Here is a 24,733-nt window from a genome sequence, read left to right as displayed (position 1 = left end):
GAGGAGATCATGTATAGTTAGTAAAATACCATGTGACACCAAGAAAGGTATGCAGAAAACAAATCTCCCATTAGCCTCTAATATTCTTTCGCTGAAATGAAAAAGAACAACCGCTGGATCTATCTTCATCAAAGCTATCAAAAACCTCATATTCGGGTCACAAATTAGATCGATTCACCAATTTCGAACAGAACCTGGTTTCTGAATAAGCACGATGATTTTTTTCTTTAGTACCAGGATTTTTGTGACAAAATTCGTGATACCCTTTATCGTTGTTCTTTGATTCTGTCGTCGTTCATGATTAGTTCATGGAGGTAAATACAATTGTCAAGGCTTGTTGTTGTTCTAAAATTACTTAGAAAAACATAATTTTGCATTGGAGTCGTCGCCGTTCTTGAGAAATCCTGATTTTTCCCACATTGGTGGAGCAATTTCTGTCCTCAATTCGAGAAACGAGTGTTCGGAGATACCGTTCGGGGAAAATCGAGATTTTTACGGATTTGGTAGAGCAAGCTCTGTTCTCAAATCGAATAACGAATATTCGAGGAAACCGAGCCTTCGTTATTCATGCAAAGAGGTGATTCCATTTTTTTGTCTTGTACTACGGCCAAAGAGTATCTTAAGGTTCCAAAAAAAACCACGTTTTCCATTGAATTCGTCTACATTCTTGAAAAATCGAGATTTTTTCGAATTTAGTAAAACGAACTCCTTTCACGAGACCAATACAGAGGGTTCGAGGCTGTTATGCTTCCGTATTCGTTCAAGGAGATAAATCCAATTGTCACGGCTACTTGTACAGCCAAAATAAATCAAAAAATACTAAGAGAAACAACATTTAGCATTGGAATCGTTTCCATTCGTGGAAAATCGACATATTTCCGAATTGGGTGCAGCACTCTCTGTTCTCAAGTCGAACAACGATTGTTTAAGGCTACTGAACCTTTGTTATTCATTGAGAGAGATTAATCCGTTATAATGCTTTCATGTACGATCAAAGCATGCCAAAAACTATACGAAGAAACCACATTTTCCATCGGAATCCTCTCCATTCATGAGAAAACGAGATTTTTTCTAACATGATCGAGCAATCTCTGCTCTCAAATAGAATAACGAGAGTTGGAGCCTTCGTCATACATTCAAGGAGGTGAATCCAATTGTCATGGTTTGTTGCACGATCGGAACGTGTAAAAGACTATACGAAGAAACCGCCTTCCCTATCGGGAACGTCTCTATTCTTGAAACATCGAGATTTTTTCGAACATGATCGAGCAATCTCTGTTCTCAAATCGAAGACTCAGTAAGCTACAACACTCGTTATTCGATTCCAGATAAGAAATTGCTCGATCGTTTTCGAAAAAATCTCGATTTTTCAAGAATAGAGACGATGCCGATAGAAAAGGCGGTTTCTCCATATAGTTTCTGGTGTGCTCCGAATTTACAACGAAACACGAGGATTGGATTCACCTCCTTGAATGAATTACGAAGGCTCAGTAAGCTACAACACTCGTTATTCGATTCCAGATAAGAAATTGCTCGATCGTTTTCGAAAAAATCTCGATTTTTCAAGAATAGAGACGATGCCGATAGAAAAGGCGGTTTCTCCATATAGTTTCTGGTGTGCTCCGAATTTACAACGAAACACGAGGATTGGATTCACCTCCTTGAATGAATTACGAAGGCTCAGTAAGCCTCAACACTCGTTATTCTGTTGGAGAACAGAGATTGCTCGATCGTTTTCGAAAAAATGTCGATTTTCCGAGAATAGAGATGATTCCGATAGAAAAGGCGGTTTCTCCGTATAGTTTTTAGTATGCTCCGATCATTCAATAAACCATGACGATTGGATTCACCTCCTTGAATGAATGAGAAAGGCTCAGTAAGCCTCAACACTCGTTATTCTATTCGAGAACAAAGATTGCTCGATCATGGTAGAAAAAATCTCGAGCCTTCGTAATTCATTCAAGGAGGTGAATCCGTTATCATCGTTTGTTTTGCGGTTAAAGGGTGTTTAAAACTTGTCGAAGAAACCACATTTTGCATTGGACTCGTTTCCATTCTTGAGAAATTGAGATTTTTCCGACTTTGGTGGAGCAATCTCTCTTCTCAAGTTGAATAACGATTGTTTGAGGTTATTGAGCCTTCGTTATCTATTGAGGGAGATGAATCCATTGTTATTGGTTTGTTGTATAATCGAAGCATTACAAAAACTACATGAAGAAAACCATACTTTCCATCTCCATTCTTGGAAAATCGAGATTTTTTCCACTCAGGTGAAACGATTTTCTCTGTCTAGTCGAATAACGAATGTTCGAGGCTACCGAGCCTTCGTTATTCATGGAGGAAGATGATTGCATTATTTTGTTTCGTTGTGCGGCCAAAGAGTATCTTAAACTTCTAAAAGAAAACCACCACTTGTATTGGGTTCACCCCATTCTCCGTTCCGTTTCTATCGCTTGTCGTACGGCCAAAAAATATTAAAAATTACTTAGAGAAACAACTTTTAGCATTGGAGTCGTCTCCGTTCTTGAAAAATCTAGATTTTTTCTACATAACTGGAGCCAGTTTTTAGCAATAATCCTCGGTACTGTCAAAATAGGGTTGAATTTTTTTTGTCAGACCAGTCTGACCGTCGTGTAATCGTACGTCGAACGCTCTGAACACTTGTTACAACCAAGCGATCCAAGCATTAATGGAATTCAATGGTATAAACGAGAAAGAAAAATGGAACGAGTATGAGGAAGAGAATCAGAACCACAACGAAAACGCGTAGGAAGAAAGAGACGATGACAAGGACGAAGACTCAGACCTTTCGTTTTATAAACATTTACGCAGACTCTTTGTAAAACAAAATAATAATAATAATTTTTTTTTTTAATTTATATACCGGGGCTGGGGAAAATAGCATTTACGCACTGGGGGGGCCTGTAAGGCCCCCTGTGTGCCGGACTCTCCATTAGCGGAACTACCGGCTAAAAACCCCATCCCCGGTCTCCTAGCAACCACCCCGGAACCGCTTTCGCATTACTTCGGGGTGGCGCTCTATCTCCCTGGACGCCCCTCAGGGCGTCCCATCCTCCACGAAGGCCCGCTTGCGGCGGAGGACGACCTCAACAAAGAGGTCGACCTCCGCCCAAGGCTCTTCGCCCAGGAGCATAACCCGGACAATATTATCCGGAGTTATGCTCCAGTACCTTTCCTCCAGTGGGGCCCTCCACACTCTCCATTCCTCGCATTCGAAGAACGTGTGGAGGGCATCGTCCCGCGGGGATCCGCAGCATCGGCAGGACGGATCCGGAACCTTCCCCATTTTGTGGAGATAGGCCCGAAACCGTCCGTGCCCCGTCAGCATCTGGGTGAGGTAATAATTTATCTCCCCGTGCCGACGGTTGACCCAGGCGTCCAGCTGAGGTATGAGCCTCGCTGTCCACCTGGCCCGCGGATCCCCCTCCCATCTTTCTTGCCAGGTCCGCATACTCACGGCCCTGGCAAGCTCTCTCCCACGAGCCCGGTCCTCCGGGTTGCCCTGGTGGACGGACTTCCGCTCTTGGGCGAGGAGGTCAATTGGGATGACCCCGGCTATGACGAGCACGGCTGGCTCCGAGACCGTACGGTAGGAGCACGCGATGCGGAGGGCCCCTCTCCGCTGTACTCCGGCCATGCGCTTGCGGTATTTGTCGTACCGAAGCGCATCGGCCCAGACTTCGGCGCCGTAGAGCATTATTGACTCGGCGGTGCGTAAGAGGAGACGCCTCTTGCAAGGTCGGGGACCGCCAATATTGGCCATGACCCTGCTAAGAGACGTCGTTATCGCAGCCGCCTTGTCTGCTCTCCTCCTTATTTCTTCCCCGAAGGTGAGTCTCGCTGTATCGGAATATGCTTCTTGGTGAGGAGGACGATCTCGGTTTTAGCCAGCGCTAGCTCCAAGCCGTGGTCATCCATCCAAGAGCGGACCCGACGCATTACCTGGTTGAGCAGCATCTGTGCCGCCTCAACGCTTCTCGCGATGATGACGGCGGCAATGTCGTCCGCATACCCAACCAGAAAAGTGCCCTCAGGTATCTCCATACGGAGGATCCCGTCATACGTTACGTTCCATATGTCGGGACCCAGTATGGAGCCCTGGGCTGCCCCAGCCGTTACCTCCCGGCTCACCGGACCATCCGCGGTGGTGTACTCCAAGGAGCGGTCCTTCAGGTAATCCTCGAGCATCCTGAGAAGGTACCCGGGGACCCTGAAATCCCGCTCCAGCGCGCTCAAGGCGTCGCTCCACCGCACCGAGTTGAACGCGTTCTTCACATCCAGCGTGACCAGTAAACAGACGGGGCGGGAGAAGTGATTCCCCCGCTCCGTGCCCCTGGCTGCCTCGACAACCTCCTGGATAGCGCTGATCGTCGACCTCCCTTTCCGAAAGCCGTATTGCCTTGCGGAAAGGTCTCCAGCGGCTTGGAGGGCCGCGTGGAGGCGAGGTCGAAGAAGCTTTTCCAGGAGCTTGCCGGCTGTGTCTAACATGCACAGGGGTCTGTAGGACGATGGACTGTCCACTGGTCCGCCTTTGCCCTTACCGATTAGTACCAATCTTGCCCGTTTCCAGCAGCGAGGGAAAACCCCCGCAGCCAGGCAAGCGTTGTACATCGTCAGGAAGAGCCTCGGATGTCCTTCAACTGCGGCTTTCAGCACCTCTGCTGGCAGGCCATCTGGGCCTGGTGCCTTCTTGTTTTTGAAGGTCCGCGCCGCGCACTTTAACTCCTCTTCCGTAAAGAAGGGGAGTGGTGCGTCCTCCGGTGTTCGAGGGCGGCGCGGCAGCTTGGGATGATCGGGGAAAAGGGTATCGACGATATTGCCGATGATCCTCGCGTCCATGGGAGCGTTTTCGGAAAAGGCTCCCAGTGTTCGGAGGACCAATTTATACCCTAATCCCCAAGGATCGTTGTTGAGATCCTCTCCAAGCTGTTTCCAGCAGCGGCGCTTACTCTGCGCGATGGTCCGGCGGAGCACTTTTCTCGCCGCCTTGTAGGCGGCAGTGCTCGGGGCTCGTCTTATCTCTGTCGATCCCGCCACTTCGAAGACGATGTACTGGTGGTCGCTGGCTGTATAGTCCTCAACCACCCGCCACCGCCTCAGTTGCGGCAGGATTCTGTCCGACGTCATCGTCACGTCAGGGATGGAGTCTCCGAACCCTGGTCGTCTGTACGTCGGCGTGTTTCCCGTGTTTACCACTACCAGGTCCAGCCTTGCGGCCATCTCCAGTAGCAGTCGTCCGCGTCTGTTCGTTTCCGTCATTCCCCACTCGGTCGCCCTCGCGTTGAGGTCCCCCGCAACGATGACGTCCCCGGGCAGGTCCCTGATTCCGTCTTCTAGGAGTGCCACCTTCCTCTCGAACTCCGCCGCGGTGCAGTTGGGCGTCAGGTAGACACTGACATAAGTGACAGCGCCCACCCTGGCCCAGACGAAATCGTCCCCTGCCCCGCGGTCGGAGACTCGCGATTGGGCGGCACCCCTTACCCAGATAGCTGTGGTCTCAGTTTCGTTCGTAATGTACGTCTGGGTCGTCCTTCTCCTGTATGGCTCACACAGGATCAGGATGTCCGCGTCGTGTTCGTCGGCTATCTGTGGTAGGAGCATGTCCGCGGTCCTACTTCGGTTCAGGTTACCCTGGACTATTCTGTCCGTCTTCCGGCCTGCTTCCTGCACTCCTCCAGCGCGGCCCGAAACATGGCGCACCTTCCGGTGCCGGCGAGGTGCGCCACGTCCTTGTGCCCAGCTGCGGAGCACAGTGGACAGACCGGTTTGTTTTTGCAGTCCGTCGCGTGGTGTCCGGACGCGCCGCATTTGCGGCAGCATTTCGTCCTGTCCACGTCTTTACAGTCGGCCTTTACGTGGCCGAAGCCAAGGCACCTGTAGCATTTCGTCACCGTCAGTCTTTTTCGAACGCGGCAATGCACCCACCCAATCCCGATCCGTCCGCGCCGAAGCAGCGCATCGGCTTCCCGCAAATCAAGTTCGCAGACCGCCATGTAATGCTCGGCACGGTTCGGACCGAAAATGTGAACTCGAAAGTCCACGTCTCGTCCCGTCTCCCGTCGAAAAGCGTCCGTTACGTCTGCCGGGGTCGCAACGCAGTCCAGGTCCATGATCTCCAATTGCACGTTGGAGTTCAGAGCCCTGACGCTGCCCGCTTCCCCTATGGCGTCCTGCACGCATCGCTCGAATTCGTCGCGTCCGTCCGGTTTGCTTGCGTCCGCCTGAAGCTTCAGCAAACACAAACCGTTTTTGGTCTTCCTTAGAGTTGTCACCTACACGTGACTCTTCTTCGGATCGACCGTCGTCCGTATCTTGCGTACTATGTCCGAGTACGTCATGTCCGTTCCCGGTTTGACGAGAACGACCGTTCCCCTTTGCCGGGGGGCCGGACCGCTCTGGCCAGCTCGGGTTGTCGCGTCCGTTTTCTTTTTCTTTTTCTTCGTCTCGTTCCATGTGACCGTTTGCCAGTCCGCGGCCGGCACCATCGTCGGTGGCCTCTTTTGAGAGGACTCCGGCGTGGTTCCGGTCGCCGACCGTTTTCGTTTCGACAAACCGGGGACGTGAATGCTCGGGGACCCTATAAACGGGTCCTACCGAAAAGCGAATGTCCGGGGACTTCTATAAATGGAGTCGCCCGTAAGCGAGTGAAGGGGATCCCTATAAACGGGCTCTCCCCATGAATGAAGCCCGGTTTGTCACTACGGGAACCCACACTCACGCACACTCTACAGGGGGGAACACAGAACCCACAGGGAAAGGGGGGGACCTCAGGGGCCGCGCGTTGTCCCAGCGCGGTTCGTGGAGTCGCGACCACGAGGGACCCGTAGCACGATGGGACAAACAAATATGGAAATGCACAACAAAAACATTGACTTACCTCAGGTGGTAACCCCTTCTCAGGGGGAATCCACCCCTGGTTCCGATCGGGTGAAAGCCCCGGTGGCCATGGGCAGCGGCACGGATTCTGAGGGCCGCACCTTGTGCACGGTGAAGAGGAGGACGACCCGGACCAACAACACGGACAGGACGTTACTTAACTTACCGAGACGAAACAGGACGGACAGCGTATCTAGCGGGAGCAGCGCGGCAAGCTATGCTTCCGCCGTAGAGAACGCGCTACTGACGACGAAACAAACAGCCACAACGACAAGCAACAAACGAGACTTGACAGAACTGCTTCGGCTCATCCACGAGACGGCGACGAAAATGGCCGAAGCAGCAAACGTTCAGAAAAACATGAACATGACTGTCAAGACGGGAATCAAGACGATCCTCGAGACCGCGGACATTGCACTGCACATGCAGTCCGAAACGGCCTCCAAGGGACGTCTTGTAGACACTAACAAGACAGTGACGGGTACAAACAACAGCGAAGAGACGCCACGCACGAAACGGAAACGTTCGTCGAACGGATCCACGCCGGAGTCCTCCCAAAAGAGGCCTCCGACGATGGGACCGCCCACAGACTGGCAGACCGTTACAAAGACAAACAAGGACAAAACAAAAAAGAAAACGGACGCAAAGACTCGAGCTGACCAGAGCGGCCCGGCCCCCCGGAAACGGGGACTGGCTGTCCTGGTCAAACCGGGCACAGACACGACGTACTCGGACATAGTACGAAAAATACGGACGACGATCGATCCAAAGGAGAGTCACGTGCAGGTGACGACCATGAGGAAGACGAAGAACGGACTGTGTCTGCTGAAATTACAAGTAGAAGCAGACAAACCAGACGGACGCGAACAGTTTGGACGACAGATCCAAGACGTGATCGGGGAAGCGGGCAATGTCAGGGCTATGACCTCCAAGGTTCAACTGGAGATCATGGACCTGGACTGTGTGGCGACCCCGGACGACGTGACGGACGCGCTCAGGCGAGAGACCGGACGAGACGCGGACTTTCGGGTCCACATTTTCGGTCCGAACCGCGCTGAGCAGTACATGGCGGTCTGCGAACTTGATTCGCGGGAAGCCGATGCGCTGCTTCGGCGCGGCCGGATCGGAATTGGCTGGGTACATTGCCGCGTTCGGAAACGACTGACGGTGACGAAATGTTACAGGTGCCTGGGCTTCGGCCACGTTAAGGCCGAATGCAAAGGCAAAGACAGGACGAAATGCTGCCGCAAGTGCGGTGCATCCGGACACCTCGCGACGGACTGCAAGAACAAACCGGTCTGTCCACTGTGCTCCGAGGCCGGGCACAAGGACGTGGCGCACCTCGCCGGAACCGGCAGGTGTGCCGTGTTTCGGGCGGCGCTGGAGGAGTGCAGGAAGCAGGCCGGAAGACGGACAGAGTGATTCAGGGAAACCTGAACCGAAGTAGGACCGCAGACATGCTCCTACCACAGATAGCAGACGAACACGACGCGGACATCCTGATCCTGTGTGAACCATACAGGAGAAGGACGACTCAAACGTACATTACGAACGAGACAGAGACCACAGCTATCTGGGTAAGGGGTGCCACCCAATCCCGGGTCTCTAACCGCGGTGTCGGGGACGATTACGTCTGGGCTAAAGTCGGCGCTGTCACTTACGTCAGCGTCTACTTGACACCCAACTGCACCGCGGCCGAGTTTGAGAGGAAGGTGGCACTACTAGAAGACGGTATCAGGGACCTGCCCGGGGACGTCGTCGTTGCGGGGGACCTCAACGCGAGGGCGATCGAGTGGGGAATGACGGAAACGAACAGACGCGGACGACTGCTGCTGGAGATGGCCGCAAGGCTGGACCTAGCAGTAGTCAATACGGGACATATGCCGACGTACAGACGACCAGGATTTGGACACTCCATCCCGGACGTGACGCTGACGTCGGACGGTATCCTGTCACGGCTGAGGGGGTGGCGGGTGATCGAGAACTATACAGCCAGCGATCACCACTACATCACCTTCGAAATGGCAGGACGGACAGAAACGAGATGAACGAGAGCCCACCAACCCCCGCGGTGGAACCTTGATAGACTGGACGGACGAAAATTTTCTGAGGAGTTGATGGCAGCACCAGCTCCGACGACGAAAATTCCCCCCGAGCTAACTGGCCGGCAAAGGGCGGAGAGACTGACAGACGAGACGGCCAAACTAATAGGCGGCTTGTGCAACAGCACAATGCCGAAACGACGACAGGCACAGAAAAGACGACCACAATACTGGTGGACGGACGAGATCGCTGAATTGCGCAGGATTTGCCTGGCAAATCGGCGACGAGTGACGAGGGCTGGGGGCGGACCCGAAAGGGAAAACCTCCAGGCTATATACAAAACAGCACGGAAGACGCTGACGAAGGCAATACGGGACAGCAAGACGCGATGCTGGAGGAAGCTTTGCGAGGAGGTGAACGAGGATCCCTGGGGAACCGGTTACAAGATTGTGACCGGCAAACTAGGGGCCCGAGTTCCACCAGAACTCAAAGACGCCGAAACAGCAGGACGGATTGTTGACGGATTGTTTCCGACGCACCCGATACGGACGAACGTGACGGACGACGCTGACGTGCCGGCGCCCCCGTCTTTGTCGCTGAGGAGCTCACCAGAGCAACGAAGGCGATGAAGAGTGGTAAGGCGCCGGGACCAGACGGAGTACCGGCTGAGATCCTCCGGCTCGTGGCTCGCCTACGGCCGGAGATACTTCTCGACCTGTACAACACGTGCTTGACGACTGGAACGTTCAGCGGTCGGTGGAAAGAGGCGAGGCTCGTCCTTATCCCGAAAGGTAAGGGCGACCCTAACACGCCCTCGGCCTACCGACCGTTGAGTTTACTTGACACGACAGGTAAACTCTACGAACAATTACTGAGACCGAGACTGACGGACGCGATGCAGGCCGGAGGGGGTCTCTCCGACCTGCAGTTCGGTTTCAGGAGGGGTCGATCGACGATTGGAGCAATCCAAAAGGTGGTTGACTCTTTCCTGGAACTGGACAGACACTGCCACGCAGCCCGACCTATCGTGCTGCTGGCGACACTGGACATCAGGAATGCTTTCAACTCGGCCAGGTGGGTGGATATCTTGGAGGCGCTGAAAAGCAACTTCGGGATCCCACCTTACTTGGCTCGGGTTGTGGAGGATTACCTGAAAAACAGACGTATAACGTACGAGACGATAGAAGGACAGGTAACGAGACAGGTCACCGCTGGTGTTGCCCAGGGGTCGATACTGGGACCTGACTTCTGGAATGGCTTATACGACAGCCTGCTTCGGCTGGAGATGCCGCTCGGAGTGATCCTCGTCGCCTACGCTGATGACGTAGCGGCGGTGATTACAGAGCGATCTCCGGAACTAGCACAGTTGAAGTTGAACCAGACCATGAGGCGAGTAGGACGTTGGATGACGGACCACGGACTGCAACTCGCAACGGAAAAGACGGAACTGACGCTTCTTACGAGAAGACGTATACAGACGATACTGCCTATGACAGTGGGGACATACGAGACAGAGACCAAGGGGGAAGTCAAGTACCTTGGGGTAACCCTTGATACGAAGATGACCTTCTGGCCTCACATACAGAAGACGGCCCAGAGGGCGGCAGAGAGGATAGCATCCTTGAGCCGCCTGATGGCCAACACGACGGGACCGAGACCGGGGAAACGGCGACTGTTAATGGCGACAGCTCACTCGATTCTCCTGTACGGTGCGGAGATCTGGGCTGACTCCCTGCAGACAAAGAAGTACTGCAAGACGATGACGATGGTACAGCGACAAGGAGCGCTGCGAATCGCTTGCTCCTACCGGACAGTCTCTGCACAAGCTGTTCTGGTGGTGGCGGGCGTAATTCCCGTGGATCTCCTTGCGTTTGAGCGTAAGAGGGTCTACGGGAGCAGCGCGGACATAGGACGGAAGAACGCGGCAATTGCCGAGCGCGAAAGGACGATAGACACTTGGCAAGGACGGTGGACAAACGGAAACGATGGCAACTGGACGAGACGACTTATACGGGACCTGAGGCCGTGGCTCGGAAGGAAGTTCGGGGACGTGAATTTTTACGTTACCCAGCTCTTGACGGGGCATGGTTACTTCCGACGGTACCTCCACAGAATGAACAGAGTACGAACACCTGACTGTAAGTACTGTGGACATGAACGAGACGACGCGGAACACACATTTTTTGTGTGTGACCGCTGGACGAGACAGAGACAAGAACTGGAAATAACAGTTGGCAGTATTACTCCGGAGAATATCGTAGGGGTAATGCTGCACGAACCCGAATGGTGGCGCTTAGTCGCCACCTACACGGAAACGATACTGCGACGTAAGAACGCGGACGGCTGCTTGACGGATGACTGAGTAGACGGAGTGACGCGACGTTACGATAACGGTGGGACAGAACGGACGAACGAACACAGACAGAACCCCCAGTCAGAAGTAATATCAACATAGTCCCTGGCTGGGGGGAAGGACAACAAGGAGGTGGCGGCGGTTTTAGTGGGTAGGCCTGTTTTTTTGGGAGTCCCACATACCCATGTAGTCCGTAAGACTACATGGAATCCGTAAAAAGGATTTCCGCAACTCCTTGGTAAAAAAAAAAAAAAAAAAAAAAAAATTATTGTTGTTGTTGTTATTAATAATAATACTTTCAGCATTTCGTACGACGTCACTTTCGCAGACCGTCACCTGAAATTACGGAGCATTTTCGTCCGAGTGGTATGACGTCACGTGCCTCATCCTATCGGTAACACAGCTGACAGCCACCTGTCAAGTGTCACTTGGAATCAAACAGCGTTTCGCGTGAACATAGCCTCCGCGCGAAGTTGACTCTCAAACAAACGATATCGCTGTCGGCTGATCGTTGCTGGCCCCAGCCACGATCGCACCCGACTTCTACGCTACTGAAGCGTCGCCTGTCATGGCGCCAGGCGACCTTCTGATTCGTTGAGAAATGCAAAATTCTATTGCTTCTCATTTAAAAACTATTGCACTCACAGAAAAACGCCTTTGCAGTTTTGCTTAAAAATGCGTCCCGAACACGCCAGTAACGGGTTTATAGGTTATTCTGAATCACCCTGTATATTCCGAAAAAGCAAACACACAAAAGGCTCAACAAGACAAAAGATTCGGGGAGATAAAGAACGGACTTACCGAGGGACCCAGCTCGCCGCACAAAGATTAGGCTCGATGGTTTTGGCCGGAACGTGGACTCGTCAGTACGGTGCTCGGAATTCGACTAATTGTGCGTGCGAGCGGTCCTCGGTGTTCGGCGCTCTCCCCACCACTCGGACCCAGCACCGCAGCGCTCACACGCCGGGCGCGAACTAGCGTTCGGCCTCCCAGCTCGCGGATTCGCGGTAAATTCAAAAGTGAAGCGCGTACAGAAATTACTTTCTGCACCGCTTCCAGGCTACGCTTCATCGCATGATTTCCTCCGCTGTTCTCGCCTCTTCCGCCCACGTGAAACGCTCCTCCCGACTAAGTGGCTGTGATCCGAGTGTCTTTCCTCTTGGAAATCCGGCGGGCATCTCTGAAAAGGCAGAGGAGAGGCCTCCCTCATGACTCCAGACGTCATGAAATCACTGTGGACCCACGACGATAAGCCACCAGGCAATTGCAGCACCTCTCCTCCAGGAAACTCCCCCGAACCCCACCGACCGAGGCGCCGTATTGCACGGACCGTGACACCCGAATTCACAGCTGTGCGGACGGTGCAGCTCTCGGTTGCTACGGCGGGAGAGGCACGGGCGGCATTCAACGAATGGCCTATGCCAGCGTGTCCTCTCAGCCGTCCGCAGGTCGAGAGTGATGTTCGAAGCTCGAAGACGATGTGAGAAGAGTGCTCCCCCTGAGCGAGATCGGTTTGAACAGCGAGATAGTGTGGATGGTATAGATTAGCGGTACCCTCGGCCCAATGCGATGGAGGCAGGGCCAAATGTCGGAAACTACAGTAGATTTCTGAAATATTGGAATCAAGGTAACTCAACGAAAAACTGAACTCTCTCTCTCTCTCTCTTCCCGGCACGGGCCAGGATTAGGTAAAACAATAAGGTAATTGTCGCGCAACAGGTAATAGGCGCGCGTTCTTAAACTAAGTCTTAATTTTACGTAGCGGTGAGCCTCGTTCCGAACAGCGACCGACGAGTCGAAGTGGCGTCAAAATGGGCCGCAAACCCGGTCCACTGGTCGACACCATTCGTACGAGTGGCGTGGCAAAATGTCACGCCACAGCATTTACTCGACCCAAATTGTATAAACTGTATAAATTGTATAAATTGTATAAATCATTACGAGGAAATAGAAATACCCACAACACACGTATTATCTAGAGAATAATGAATTGAAATTGGTAGGGATATTCTGTAAGCTAAGAAGGTAGAAAAAAGGGAGTGGAGAGCACAGCCAAACTCAATGAAAGAAAATATTAGAATGCACTAGATAAGACACTTTTATTTAATCAACATTTTTTTTAATTTAAATGATTTCATTTATATACAACCAATTTCGCGAGTTTTTTTTCAATATAATTGCATGACATACAATTTAGGAAGGCACTCAGTTTGGAAAGAGCGTTTGAGGTTATAATGAACGAACGTTTTTTTTTCTCGCAACTCTCCTGTTGAAAGTTTAACTAAATAAGAACAAATGATTGCAAGAAAATTATGTCACAAAATAAACGTAAAAGTCAAAGTGTTTATACAAGGAGACATTTCCCAACATTAATGTTTATATATTAACAAACACTTGCGAACACATAGCCATGAGATTGATCTAAACCGCACTGTTTCCACGAAATTCGCATAACACATTTTACAGTTATATAAGAACTGTGAATCGAATTTACACATCTCGCACTGTTTCCCCGAAATTTTATTATATGGACGATGAACGAATTTACGCAGACGGTGACCGAACGAAATTATTTTGACAGTAGATATAAATTATGTGACACGAAGGGTGCGTTCGACTTGGACGCTTACATGCTTTCAGCGTCCGAACGTAGAGTATCGTAAAACAAACATGGGAACGATGATGTTACAAGAAGACTGACGGTGTGAAGATAGACGACAGGACCATTGAAAAGTTTTCTAATCGGCGATTGGTTGAAACCGGTATTTTCTCGGTGCGGATTGGCTATGAAAGGCATCAAAATGCTCTTATATGTGTCGGTCAGAACGCGTATACAGATACCTCCAGTTCATAAGTGTGTTAGTAACTTTTGCATAATCTTAGGTCTGTGCAAAGTTTTTTCTCAGCAATTACGGCACCGATCACATTGACTTTGGGCTCATTCGAAAGGGATTTTGAAAATTAGTCTCCAAACTGATTTTCGCTTTACAACAAATCTCCTGGGCTCCGCAATTCTAGAAAATCACATGCCAGTTTTACCCCCACCATCGCGAATCGGTTTATTCAGAGATAATATAGTCTCGGCGAGCTCGGGCCAGCAGATGACAGGGCTGTCAATGTACTTGTCCCGAGACTCTACCGAGTCTCTTGATCTTGAAAAAAATTTCGCACCCATAGGTGGGGTGAGGATAAAATGTTAGAATTACTCAATTTCGAAGAGCTAAAATCTCGGGATTATAAACTTTGAATGATGTTATTCGACTAGAGCTTTAAATGTCGAAAATAAATAAGTAGAAATTTCAAAGTTCGAACCATGTTTACATCGAAACAATCACCCATAGAACGATGACTAGAATATCAATTTTCCAAAAATTCGACTATCACTCTTTCGATTTATAAATTACCACAATCAGCAATACTGTGAATTTTATAATTTCGAATATATAATAACGAATGACAAAATATTAATGTTTTCAAAAAAGCGAAACACCGAAAAGTCGAACGGTTGAAATAGCGAAACACCGAAAATTCGAAGGATCAACATAGAGACAGTCTCTAGAGCGCAAAGTATACATTTTTCATTTGTTGCGCTTCCCAACGAGACCCACAGGAGGCACTACTTGGTGCACGGAGAAGTTATAATGGGTCGTAGGGTTTTTAGAGGTGGTGTGCTCTAGCGGCTAAAACGGGGTCTAGTACGTCACCGTCAGTTGGACCCAATGGAATGGAAAAAAAGCATAAAAATTTGCAAATTTTTTTTTCACACTTTTTCTCAAAATTGCGCAGAACATGTAGCTCTGCATTTTTTTTACCATAAGATCTTGAAATTATAAACTTGAAGCTTCAAAATGCGTTTTTTTAGACCTTGATACGAGCATTTTTCACTGAAATACCCCATTTTTAAAAATCACTAAAAATTTGGAAAAATCTTTTGACCCTATAATTTCTTTCGTTAGTGTAGTATGGAAGACCTTATTATTTGATCTGTATATTGAATACTAATATACAATAGCTTCGGAAAGTAGGAAAAAAAAATTTACACATAAACCAGATTTAAAAAATCCAAATTTCTCCAATGATGCAGAAAAATTGATATTTGAATCCAAGTTGGGGAGCGGCGCGATCAATTTTTTTTTACCCATATTAAGGGCCACCCTACTATATATATATATACGAGAACAATGCGGAATCCGAATGCCGTGACGTACTGACACCCGCTGCCGTGTTTAAAAAAAAACTTTTTTTTACATTATTTGAAATTGCAAAAAAAAAATTTTGCGCAATTTTTGTTGCACAAGATCATCATTAACATAATATCTGCAATAGAAATTGCAGACAAATTTTAGGGTACCATCGTTTAATTCAAATTTCGTGAAAATAAACATCGACAGTTTTTATCGTTGTTCGTCTCGGTAGACTACTGTTTCCTCATGAAGGGTGTTTATTTTCATATTGCATTACGACTTTTTAAAAGAAAAATTACGACTCTGCTTAAAAAGAAAAAAGAGATGTTTTCCTGAATTATGGCGTTCTTAGTATGGAATTTAGTTGAAAATAATTGGTGTGTAATAAGTTTGGAGATGAAGTGAAATGTAGAGAACCATTAAAAGGCCTACATTTTAATAAATATTCCAAAGCAGAAAGTTTTCTTGCAAGATAAAACAAAACGATATAAGTTTTTCGTTTTGAATGGGTTTACTGGACAAAACAACCTCCAAATCTAAGTCTCCGATTATGCATTCCTTGTACTGACCCTGCTGACCGGGTTCAAAATTCGTCATGTTGTACTAAATTTGGAGCCTCGTAGAATGGCAATAAATTCGAAATTTTGTCACAAAAAATATGAATTTTTTTTCTCAATATCGTCATTATACTATTGTCATCCACACAAACTTTAAAAGTCGGAGTGCAAACACTCGATTCGATTTCAAAAGAATCCATATTGATTCGATATTTAACCATGATGATTTATAATTGATTTGAAATAAATTTATTCAATATATCACTGATTATAAGTTTATATAGGTAAATTACTAACAAAATCTGATTATTATTCATTTTACCATTTTTTTCATCTAATTTACACGTAAATCTTTTGAGGACGTTAGTGAAATGCCATTACTGATAATTAATTAAACAACCGAAAATTTTCGTATATTTTTTAGTGTCCCAGTTTGCCTTAATTTTTCTCCAAATTTGAGAAAAACACTCGGTTTTGAGTAAACAGAAGTAGAGAAGATAAATTAAACTTTGACTTGGCCCATTAATGTCCAGACGGACGTTTTTCGTCTTATTTTTCAACAGTTATTATTTCTATGAAATCCGTTAGAGAAAAAATGAGGAATATCATCGTTTCCGACGCAAAATTTCTTTAGTTTCCAGAACCCGTGCACAAAAACTTCAAAAAATGCAACTCAACAAAATTGAATCCTTTTATTAAAGAAAAAAAACGAATTTTTTCGTTTCAACATTCCACTTAATCGACAATCTATCATCAAAGTTCGATCGAAATCCCTTGAGGGATAAGAGGTCAAGAAGATTTCGTGTCTATGGAACTTTATCTTCAAAATCCATATTAAATTATTACAAAATTCACCACGGTGAAGTCAAATATGGCAGCTCAAAGCTTAAAATATCCTTATACATCCCCCTTACCCATGCAGACACGACTGTTTTGTTTCATTTGCATGGAAAGCTAGATATATAAGGGTTTTTGGGGTCACGTATTATAAGTCCGTTACAAGATTTACCAAATTCAAACTGGCTGATCGAATATGGCGTACGAAAATTTCGAATCGCTGTTTTTTTTCGTGAAAATTGGTCGATGGCGTTCATTATGAATTTTTATCCGATTTTCCAACATCAAATGGTGGTCCAACATGGCGGACGAAATTCTCCAAATTTTTATATTTTCTTTGTGAATTCCCACGATGCTCGGAATTCCGGCGCGTGCCACGAAGGAATTTTTAAAAATATTCATGACTTGCTTGAGCATCTAAATATGGTCAGTTAAGTCAACGATCAGGAATTCGACAATACGTGATTTTTTTTTCTTCCAATACATTAGACCTGTATAGTATATTACGCACCTAGAGAGGGAAAGTAGACTACATCTAACCGCGAGCAAAATTGGGACCCGAGCCAAAGCGAAGGTGATAAACACGCGGTTTGACAGGTAGTCTAATTTCACTCCTGTGGAGTGTATACTATTTTTCACCACACATACACCGAAAATTCAACCGTCTGATTTCAGAAAGTTCCGCACACGTGTGGTGAAAAGATATGTATTCCTTTCTGTAAAAAAGATATAAGAACTTCACAGTGTCTATTTACTTTCCATAATGCAAGTGAATACTGGAATACGGTAAGTGGGTTAATGAACTATACTCCATGATCCTCCATTTCCAGCCATAAATTAGTTTTTGTGTGTTTCAACTTGTTCAAAACGTGTATACTAATTTAATTGTTAAAGAAAAGTTGGAGGTAATAGGAAAATAATCGGTGCACATTTACTAACAAGTAAGAAGATTACCCATGTGCAGTGGACAAACTTTTAGAATAAAAATTCATTTAAAGTTAAGTCCATTCTTTCATGTTCTGCTGATTAATCATCTTATAAATACACCTTAATTTATCATGCGGTATTGCAGATACTTATTTTCTGCAGAAACTGCACAGAAACAATCAAGTTAAATATTGTGGGGTGATTACTTAAAATAGTTCATCGACATTTGACATCACTTTTTACAGGTAAGTAATCTCTATTGGATTCAAACTTTACGAAGTGATTAACGCATTCAGTATTGAGACTAGATAACAGAGCATGCGGCCGTACCGACGGCAATTAGCAATACGCGTATCACTCAAAGAGAGGCGCCAGTGTACGGGCTCGCTTATCGACCCACGCCACGTAGATCACCAGAAAAGCCAATTTTCAATAATTTTCATTAATGAATTCAGTTTTCTAACGACAAAAGACGGAGATGTAAAGAAACATTTGTGCGAATCAATTAGTGGCAATTTCAGAGCAAGTTCATTTTAAAAAAACAAGAAAAATTTATCAAATCATTGCGAAGCAATGATTTCAAATTCAAACAGGTTTTGCGCGCTGTTGCGACCAGGCTCGCAAGAGCCAATCAAAAAATTCAGCCAATAGGCGAATTCTTCGAACAACCAATGGGAAAATTAAGTAGTTTTGATTGGCGATTGTGAATTACCGCACAAGCGCATTTCATTAAATTAAAAATTCACGATTGGTCGAAAGCAAGCGACCAATAATAAAGCACACCGAAGATAAAATTGGCCAATTAGAAATTTTAGAGCAAACAAAGAGTTCGAGATTAAATTCAATAGCGAATCAGAAAAATTGGCGCATTCCGCCAAAAATTATTATCATTATTCTCCCTTGTTATTTCGCATATAAAAAGGCGTCGAGAGCTAGTCTCGAGAGCCAGTCTTGCCCTCATCACGCTTGATTCGCTTACGCACGTCGATCTGCAGATTGAGCAACTCAGATCCGCTTACGCAATTCACCAGCCGATTCTGACTTCGCAACTCAGAATCCGCTTTGCAAAACGTAGATCACCACCGACTCAGTTTGGAAGGGCAGGCCCCATTCGGCTCCGTTTGGGTTCAAGATTTCCACTCTGGGGCACCGATCTGACCAGAAGGGCGGGGACAGTTCGATTTCGTTCTGGACCAAGATTTCTGCCAGATTACCCTTCCTTTTCCTGCCAAGAGAGCGGTGACCGTTCGGCTCCGTTCGGTCACAAGATTCTTAGGGGAATCCTTCCCTTCATGCCAGGAGGGCGGGGGCAGTTCGGGTTCGTTCTGCCTTAAGATTCCTGGGTGGATTGAATTCCGGTTGATAGGTGCCAACGTTTAAGGTAAACAATTAAGATCTACCTTACTTTTGTATGAAATCGTAAAATTCTAAACTGCGTGCGAAATTCAAATTTAATTGCGAAAATTCACTTCTTTAATTTAAATGCGAATCTCAAAATTTAATTGCGAAATTCAAATTTAATTCTTTAACTGCGAAACTCAAATTTAAGTGCGAAATTCAATTCTTCATTTGCGAAATTTAATTATTTGCGAAAATTAATTGCGTAGCCAAAATTCGTTAGTTGCGAAAATCTCAGTTTGCGAAATTTATTTGCGAAAGTCATTTCTTTAATTGCGAACTTAATTTGCGAAATTAATTTGTGAAGTTAACTCTTTAATTTGCGAAATTCTTTAATTTGTGAAATTAATTCTTTAATTTGCGAACTTAATTCTTTAATTTGCGAAATTTAATTGCTTCATCGCAAAACCAAATTTAGTATCTGCGAGATTTATTTGTGAAATTTAATACGTTATTGGCGAAAGTTAATTCCCGATTTGCGAAATTTAATTCTTTAAGTGAGAAACTTACCTTATTTTGAGAAATTTGCTCTTACTATTCTTTAAATGCGAGATTAAGTCATTTGCGTGCGAAAAATACCAAAAGCAATAAGGAAAAGTTCTTTTGCTTGAGCAAAAAACATTCTCCTTTGTAAGCAACTCACAGAAAACAACCAAAAAATTGTCTTTTTTGAATAAAACTTCTGATTTTTCACAGATCTTTCCTCGCACTCTTGTTTTTCTTTCATGCCTGCTCCTTTATTTTATAAGAAGCTCGAATCCACGCGTAACGGGGTGTTTTGACACAAAATAGTACCGTTACAGTATATACTATAGAGAACTTCCAAGGAAAATCAACTCAATGTTTCCTTAACGTAGTTCGATAGCTAAGTGCCGTATAAAAAATAGAGTGCAGCCCCCTTGCTGTGTGAACATTATTCGTTATGAAATGTCCCAAAAATCCTTCAAATTGAAGTTAATCAGTAAAATCAGTAAAAAATGTATGCTTACGACATTTTACTAAAATTTCATAATTGCTCGTGATTTTGGAATTTTTATATTTTTTGTTTTGTGTACGCCCTTGCTAGAAGACATCTTCATGCTGTACGCACATATACGAGCATACAAATGAATGCTCAGAAGGACGTCAATTGTGATAACACTGTACACAGGCAACTGTTTGAGACGAGCGCAGCATTCTAAAGTATAGTGATAATCATTGCCGGTTTCACTCAACAGCGTTGCCCTGTCGCGAACCTTGAAATTTTCCTACTCAAAATCTCATACGATTTTTATTACAATTAATTTTTTTTTCCAAAAGCTTTTTTTTTAAATTTTTTCTTTAGAAGATACTCTAACTCCGTGTTTTTTTTTTTTTAATTAAAATGGTAAAAACCGTTCTATTATTTCGGTTCACATTTTTTGTTTGACGATTACCATGTATTCAGATGGAGAAACTACAGAACTTTAACTTGCAATATCTGAAAAACTAAACAGTAGAACTACTTTTTTTTTAATCGATTCGTTAGATTTTTCTGCGCGACATATATTTTTTTCAAAGTTTTCGTAAGAAATCGTGTTTTGGTATTGAACAACCTTAATGTGTCACCTTTACGAAATTTCATTTCACTCGAAGATACAATGGTTGAGCTGTTAAGAGATCATCAGTAGTAACCGAAGCGTTCTGAGATTTGACAATATGTTTTTCGATCCAGCATTGCTTAAAAAGGATTGATATGAATGATATTGAGCGGATAGGTGGTATTGACGGATAGGTGGTTTAGAAGAAGTGAGGGTAAAACGAACTGGCGACGAAAGCACTAGCGGAGCGAAGATACCCGACCAGCAAGACAAGTGATATAGTATAGATATACTTGCTTGAACTTGAATAGCAACTTCAAAACTTTAATATCGCGGTAAATATTTTGAGTCACCAAAAACCATTTCAGAAGAAGTTTTGTCTTGTATTCTTAAATAGAAGCAGTATGGCGAATTTCGGTTCGAAATTCGGTATTCGCGTTTAGGAAGTTTATCATTTTTTTCATCATAGCACCGCGGGAAAAATTTAAACAATTCGTCTGCGAATCAACTTGGAATGATGCTATCTATTAAACAGTACTTTCTAATCAGCGCGCAATAAATTAATGGGGACTTTTCTTATGTAGAGTTGAAGTAGTGCGAAAATATTTTGAATTCCAACATTTCTAAACATCCCATGTAGTTGTGATCTGCGCGTCGGCGTACGCGCTAGTTACTCGCTCGTACACGCTCGCACTCGCTTGCGTAGTCGCTAGTTGATTACTTTGTTATGGTACTTCATTCTGTGATGACACGCCGAGCGCATCGTACTGATTAACAAATTTTCCACAGTATTCTTTCTTTTTGCATTTTTCTTTATTATTGGTATTATCAAGCTGCCTGCTAAGGCTAATAGCTTTTCGTATAAATAGTGCTACTTAAGTTTTTTTCATAATCCCGGTTATTCAGTAGTAGAGCTAGGCCGGTTCCCCCTCATGTAGGAATCTACCTTACCGACCGTCGGTAAAGTAGATTCCCTCTGTCGGTAAAGCAGATTCCCCCGTCGGTAAAGTGGGTTCTCCTTTTACCCCAAACGTCGGTAAAAAAGGATGAGCACTTTAACCCAAACGTCGGTAAAAAAGGATGAGCACTTTAACCCAAACATCGGTAAAAAAGGATGAGCACTCTAACCCAAACGTCGGTAAAAAGGATGAGCACTCTAACCCAAACGTCGGTAAAAAAGGATGACCGCTCTGTCCCAAACAAACCCAAACGTCGGTAAAAACCCAAACAGACGGTCATGCAGATTTCCAAACCCAAACAGTCGATAAAAGGATGTCCACTCTAACCCAAACAAACCCAAACAGTCGGTTATGCGGATTTTTAACCCAAACGAGTTATCGAACTGGGATCAAACCCAAACACGGTCAAAGTGGGATAGTTCACGCAAATGCCGATAGATGGCGTTCGAGTAGTGGAGATCTCGTGTGCGGAGCGTCGGCTGGTCGAGCATATAAGGCAGCGAGTAGCGCGTGGATTTCAGAGATTTCCCGGATATATTACAATGGTAAGTCTATCTCAAAATAATTTTCTGGTCCCAAAACCGGAACGCTTTAACCCAACAGACCCAAACGTGCGCGGAGTGTGCGCCTCAAGATGGCCGCCGCCAGGATAACCGCTGGCAGCTATCAAGCGAACCACCTGGTTAGGAGTTTACCGGCAAAGTCGATCACGCCGGCACAGGATAGTCACTGATAAACGTGTGGGGGTTCGAAATGCACGCCGCAAGATGGTCGCCGCCGGCTATCGGGATGGCCACCGCCAGCTGTCGGGATCGCGGATAACCACCGTCAGCTATCAGGAGAGCCACCTGGCGGCGTGGCTAAAGTTTACCGGCAGTCGGCGAGGCAGATCATGATTCTGCGGTGGGGGGATTCGAACTCTGTAGTTTTTGGCGGGAGATTCGAATGCCACAATGGCTAGGAGTTCCTACCGACCGTCGGTAAGATAGATCATGCTTCCGCGGTGGGGGATTCGAACGCTGTAGTTTTTTGTGGAAGATTCTAACGTCACAGTTTTGGTGGGAGATTCGAACATTGTATTTTTGGTGGGAGATTCGAACCTCACAGTTTTGGTGGGAGATTTGAATTCTGTATTTTTGGCTGGAAGATTCGAACGCCTCAGTTTTGGTGGGACATTCGAATACTGTATTTTGGGTGGAAGATTCCAACGTCACAGTTTTGGCGGGAGATCCGAACCCCCACAGTTTTGGTGCGAGATTTGAATTCTGTATTTTTGGCTGGAAGATTCGAACGCCTCAGTTTTGGTGGGAGATTCGAATACTGTATTTTGGGTGGGAGATTCGAACGCCACAGTTTTGGCGGGAGATTGGAATGCCACAGTTTTGGGTGGGAGATTCGAGCGCTGTAGTTTCGGGCGGGAACTGTCAGTCAGGATGGCCGCCGTCAGCTATCAAGATGGCCACCGTCAGCTATCAAGATGACCACCGCCAGCTATCCGGATATCAGGAGAGCGACCTGGCGGGATGGCTAGGAGTACCCACTGACCGTCGGTTAGGTAGATTCCCCGCTTTGACCCAAACAGCTATAAATACGAGGGCTTCAACCCAAACAGTCGGTAATGCAGATTCTTAAGCCCAAACAGACCCATACAGTCGGTAATGCAGATGTTCAACCCCAAACGTGCGCGGGGATGTGCGCGTCTCGAGATAGTCGACTATCAGGATAGTCCACATTAGCGACCGCTGTTGGTTAGTCGATACCTCCGGGGGGAGATACCCCGAAAACTAAATCCCGAGACGTTAGTGGTAGCGGTGGCGGACGTCAGACTGGTCTGAAAAAACAAACAAAGTCTCTCTAGTCCGGATTCTATACTAATTCCTTTGTTACGCGCCTCAGGATAGCCAGCTATCAGGATGGCCAACTATCAGGATAGTCAGCTGTCAGGATAGTTAAGGTTAGGATATTCAGCTATCAGGATAGTTGAGGTTAGGATAGTCAGCTATCAGAATAGTTGAGGTTAGGATGGTCGACCGTCATGATAGTTGAGGTAACGATAGCCATGGGTGGGACATTCAAAGTGCCGGCCTTGGGATAGACAGCTATCAGGATAATTGAGGTTAGGATAGCTAACTGTCAGGAAAGGTTAGAATAGCCATGAGCGGGAAATTCAAAGTGCCGACCTTGGGATAGCCGACTATCTAGATGGGCAGCTATCAGAATAGTGGAGGTTAGGATTGTCAACTGTTGTGATAGTTGAGGTTAGAATATCCGCGAGCGAGAAAGTGCTGGTCTTGGGAAAGCCGAATATCAAGATGGGCAGCTATCAGGGCAGTTGAGGTTAGAATAGCCATCAGCGGGAAATTCAAAGTGCCGGTCTTGGGATAGCCGACTATTGGCGATCAGGATAGTCAACTATTTGTCGCCAATGAACCCGGAGTAGGATCCCATTGGTGGACAGCGGAGACACAAACCCAGGACAGAATCTCATTCGTGGACAGCGGAGACACGAACCCACCGCCGAACCTCATTGGTGGACAGCGAACCCAGGGCCGAATCGCATTCGTGGACAGCGAAGACACAAACCCTGAGCAGAATCTCATTTGTGGACAGCGGAAACAGGACCGAATCTCATTGGTGGAGAGCGGAGCCAGGGAAGAATCTCATTGGTGGATAGCACAGACACGAAACCACCGTCGGAATAGTCGACTATCGGTAGATCATCCGAATAGTTGGAGTCATATACAAACCCAAACGTGCGGGGATTCAAAGTGCACGCCTCACGATAACCAACTATCGGGATGGCTAGCTATCAGGATAGAGAACTGTCAGGATAGTCGGCTATCGGAATAGTCAGCTAACAATAAAGTTGAGGCTAGCGCGTTATCAAAGTAGATTTCCATGCAAACACGACGTTACTGCAGACTTCACAATCCAAACACGTCGGTAGTGCAGATTTCCCAAACGAGTCTAAACACGTCGGTAATGCATGTTCCATACCCCCTCCACAAACACCCGGGGG

General features: G+C 46.5%; 1 protein-coding gene across 1 annotated transcript; it reads left to right on the top strand.

The window, feature by feature from the left end:
• The first annotated feature begins 8,354 nt into the window (after positions 1 to 8,354).
• Positions 8,355 to 8,945, top strand: LOC122406336 (uncharacterized). The gene has a single exon (XM_043411734.1). It carries the CDS (start codon positions 8,355 to 8,357, stop codon positions 8,943 to 8,945), a length of 591 nt encoding a protein of 196 aa, XP_043267669.1.
• Positions 8,946 to 24,733: the final 15,788 nt, after the last annotated feature.

Source organism: Venturia canescens, chromosome 2, assembly GCF_019457755.1.
Source record: "Venturia canescens isolate UGA chromosome 2, ASM1945775v1, whole genome shotgun sequence".
Classification (NCBI taxonomy): domain Eukaryota; kingdom Metazoa; phylum Arthropoda; class Insecta; order Hymenoptera; family Ichneumonidae; genus Venturia; species Venturia canescens.
This window is presented reverse-complemented; position numbering and strand designations above follow the sequence as displayed.

Coding starts and splice junctions, on each gene's coding strand:
- LOC122406336 (XM_043411734.1), top strand. CDS start 8,355: ATGCTCCTACCACAGATAGCAGACGAACACGACGCGGACATCCTGATC.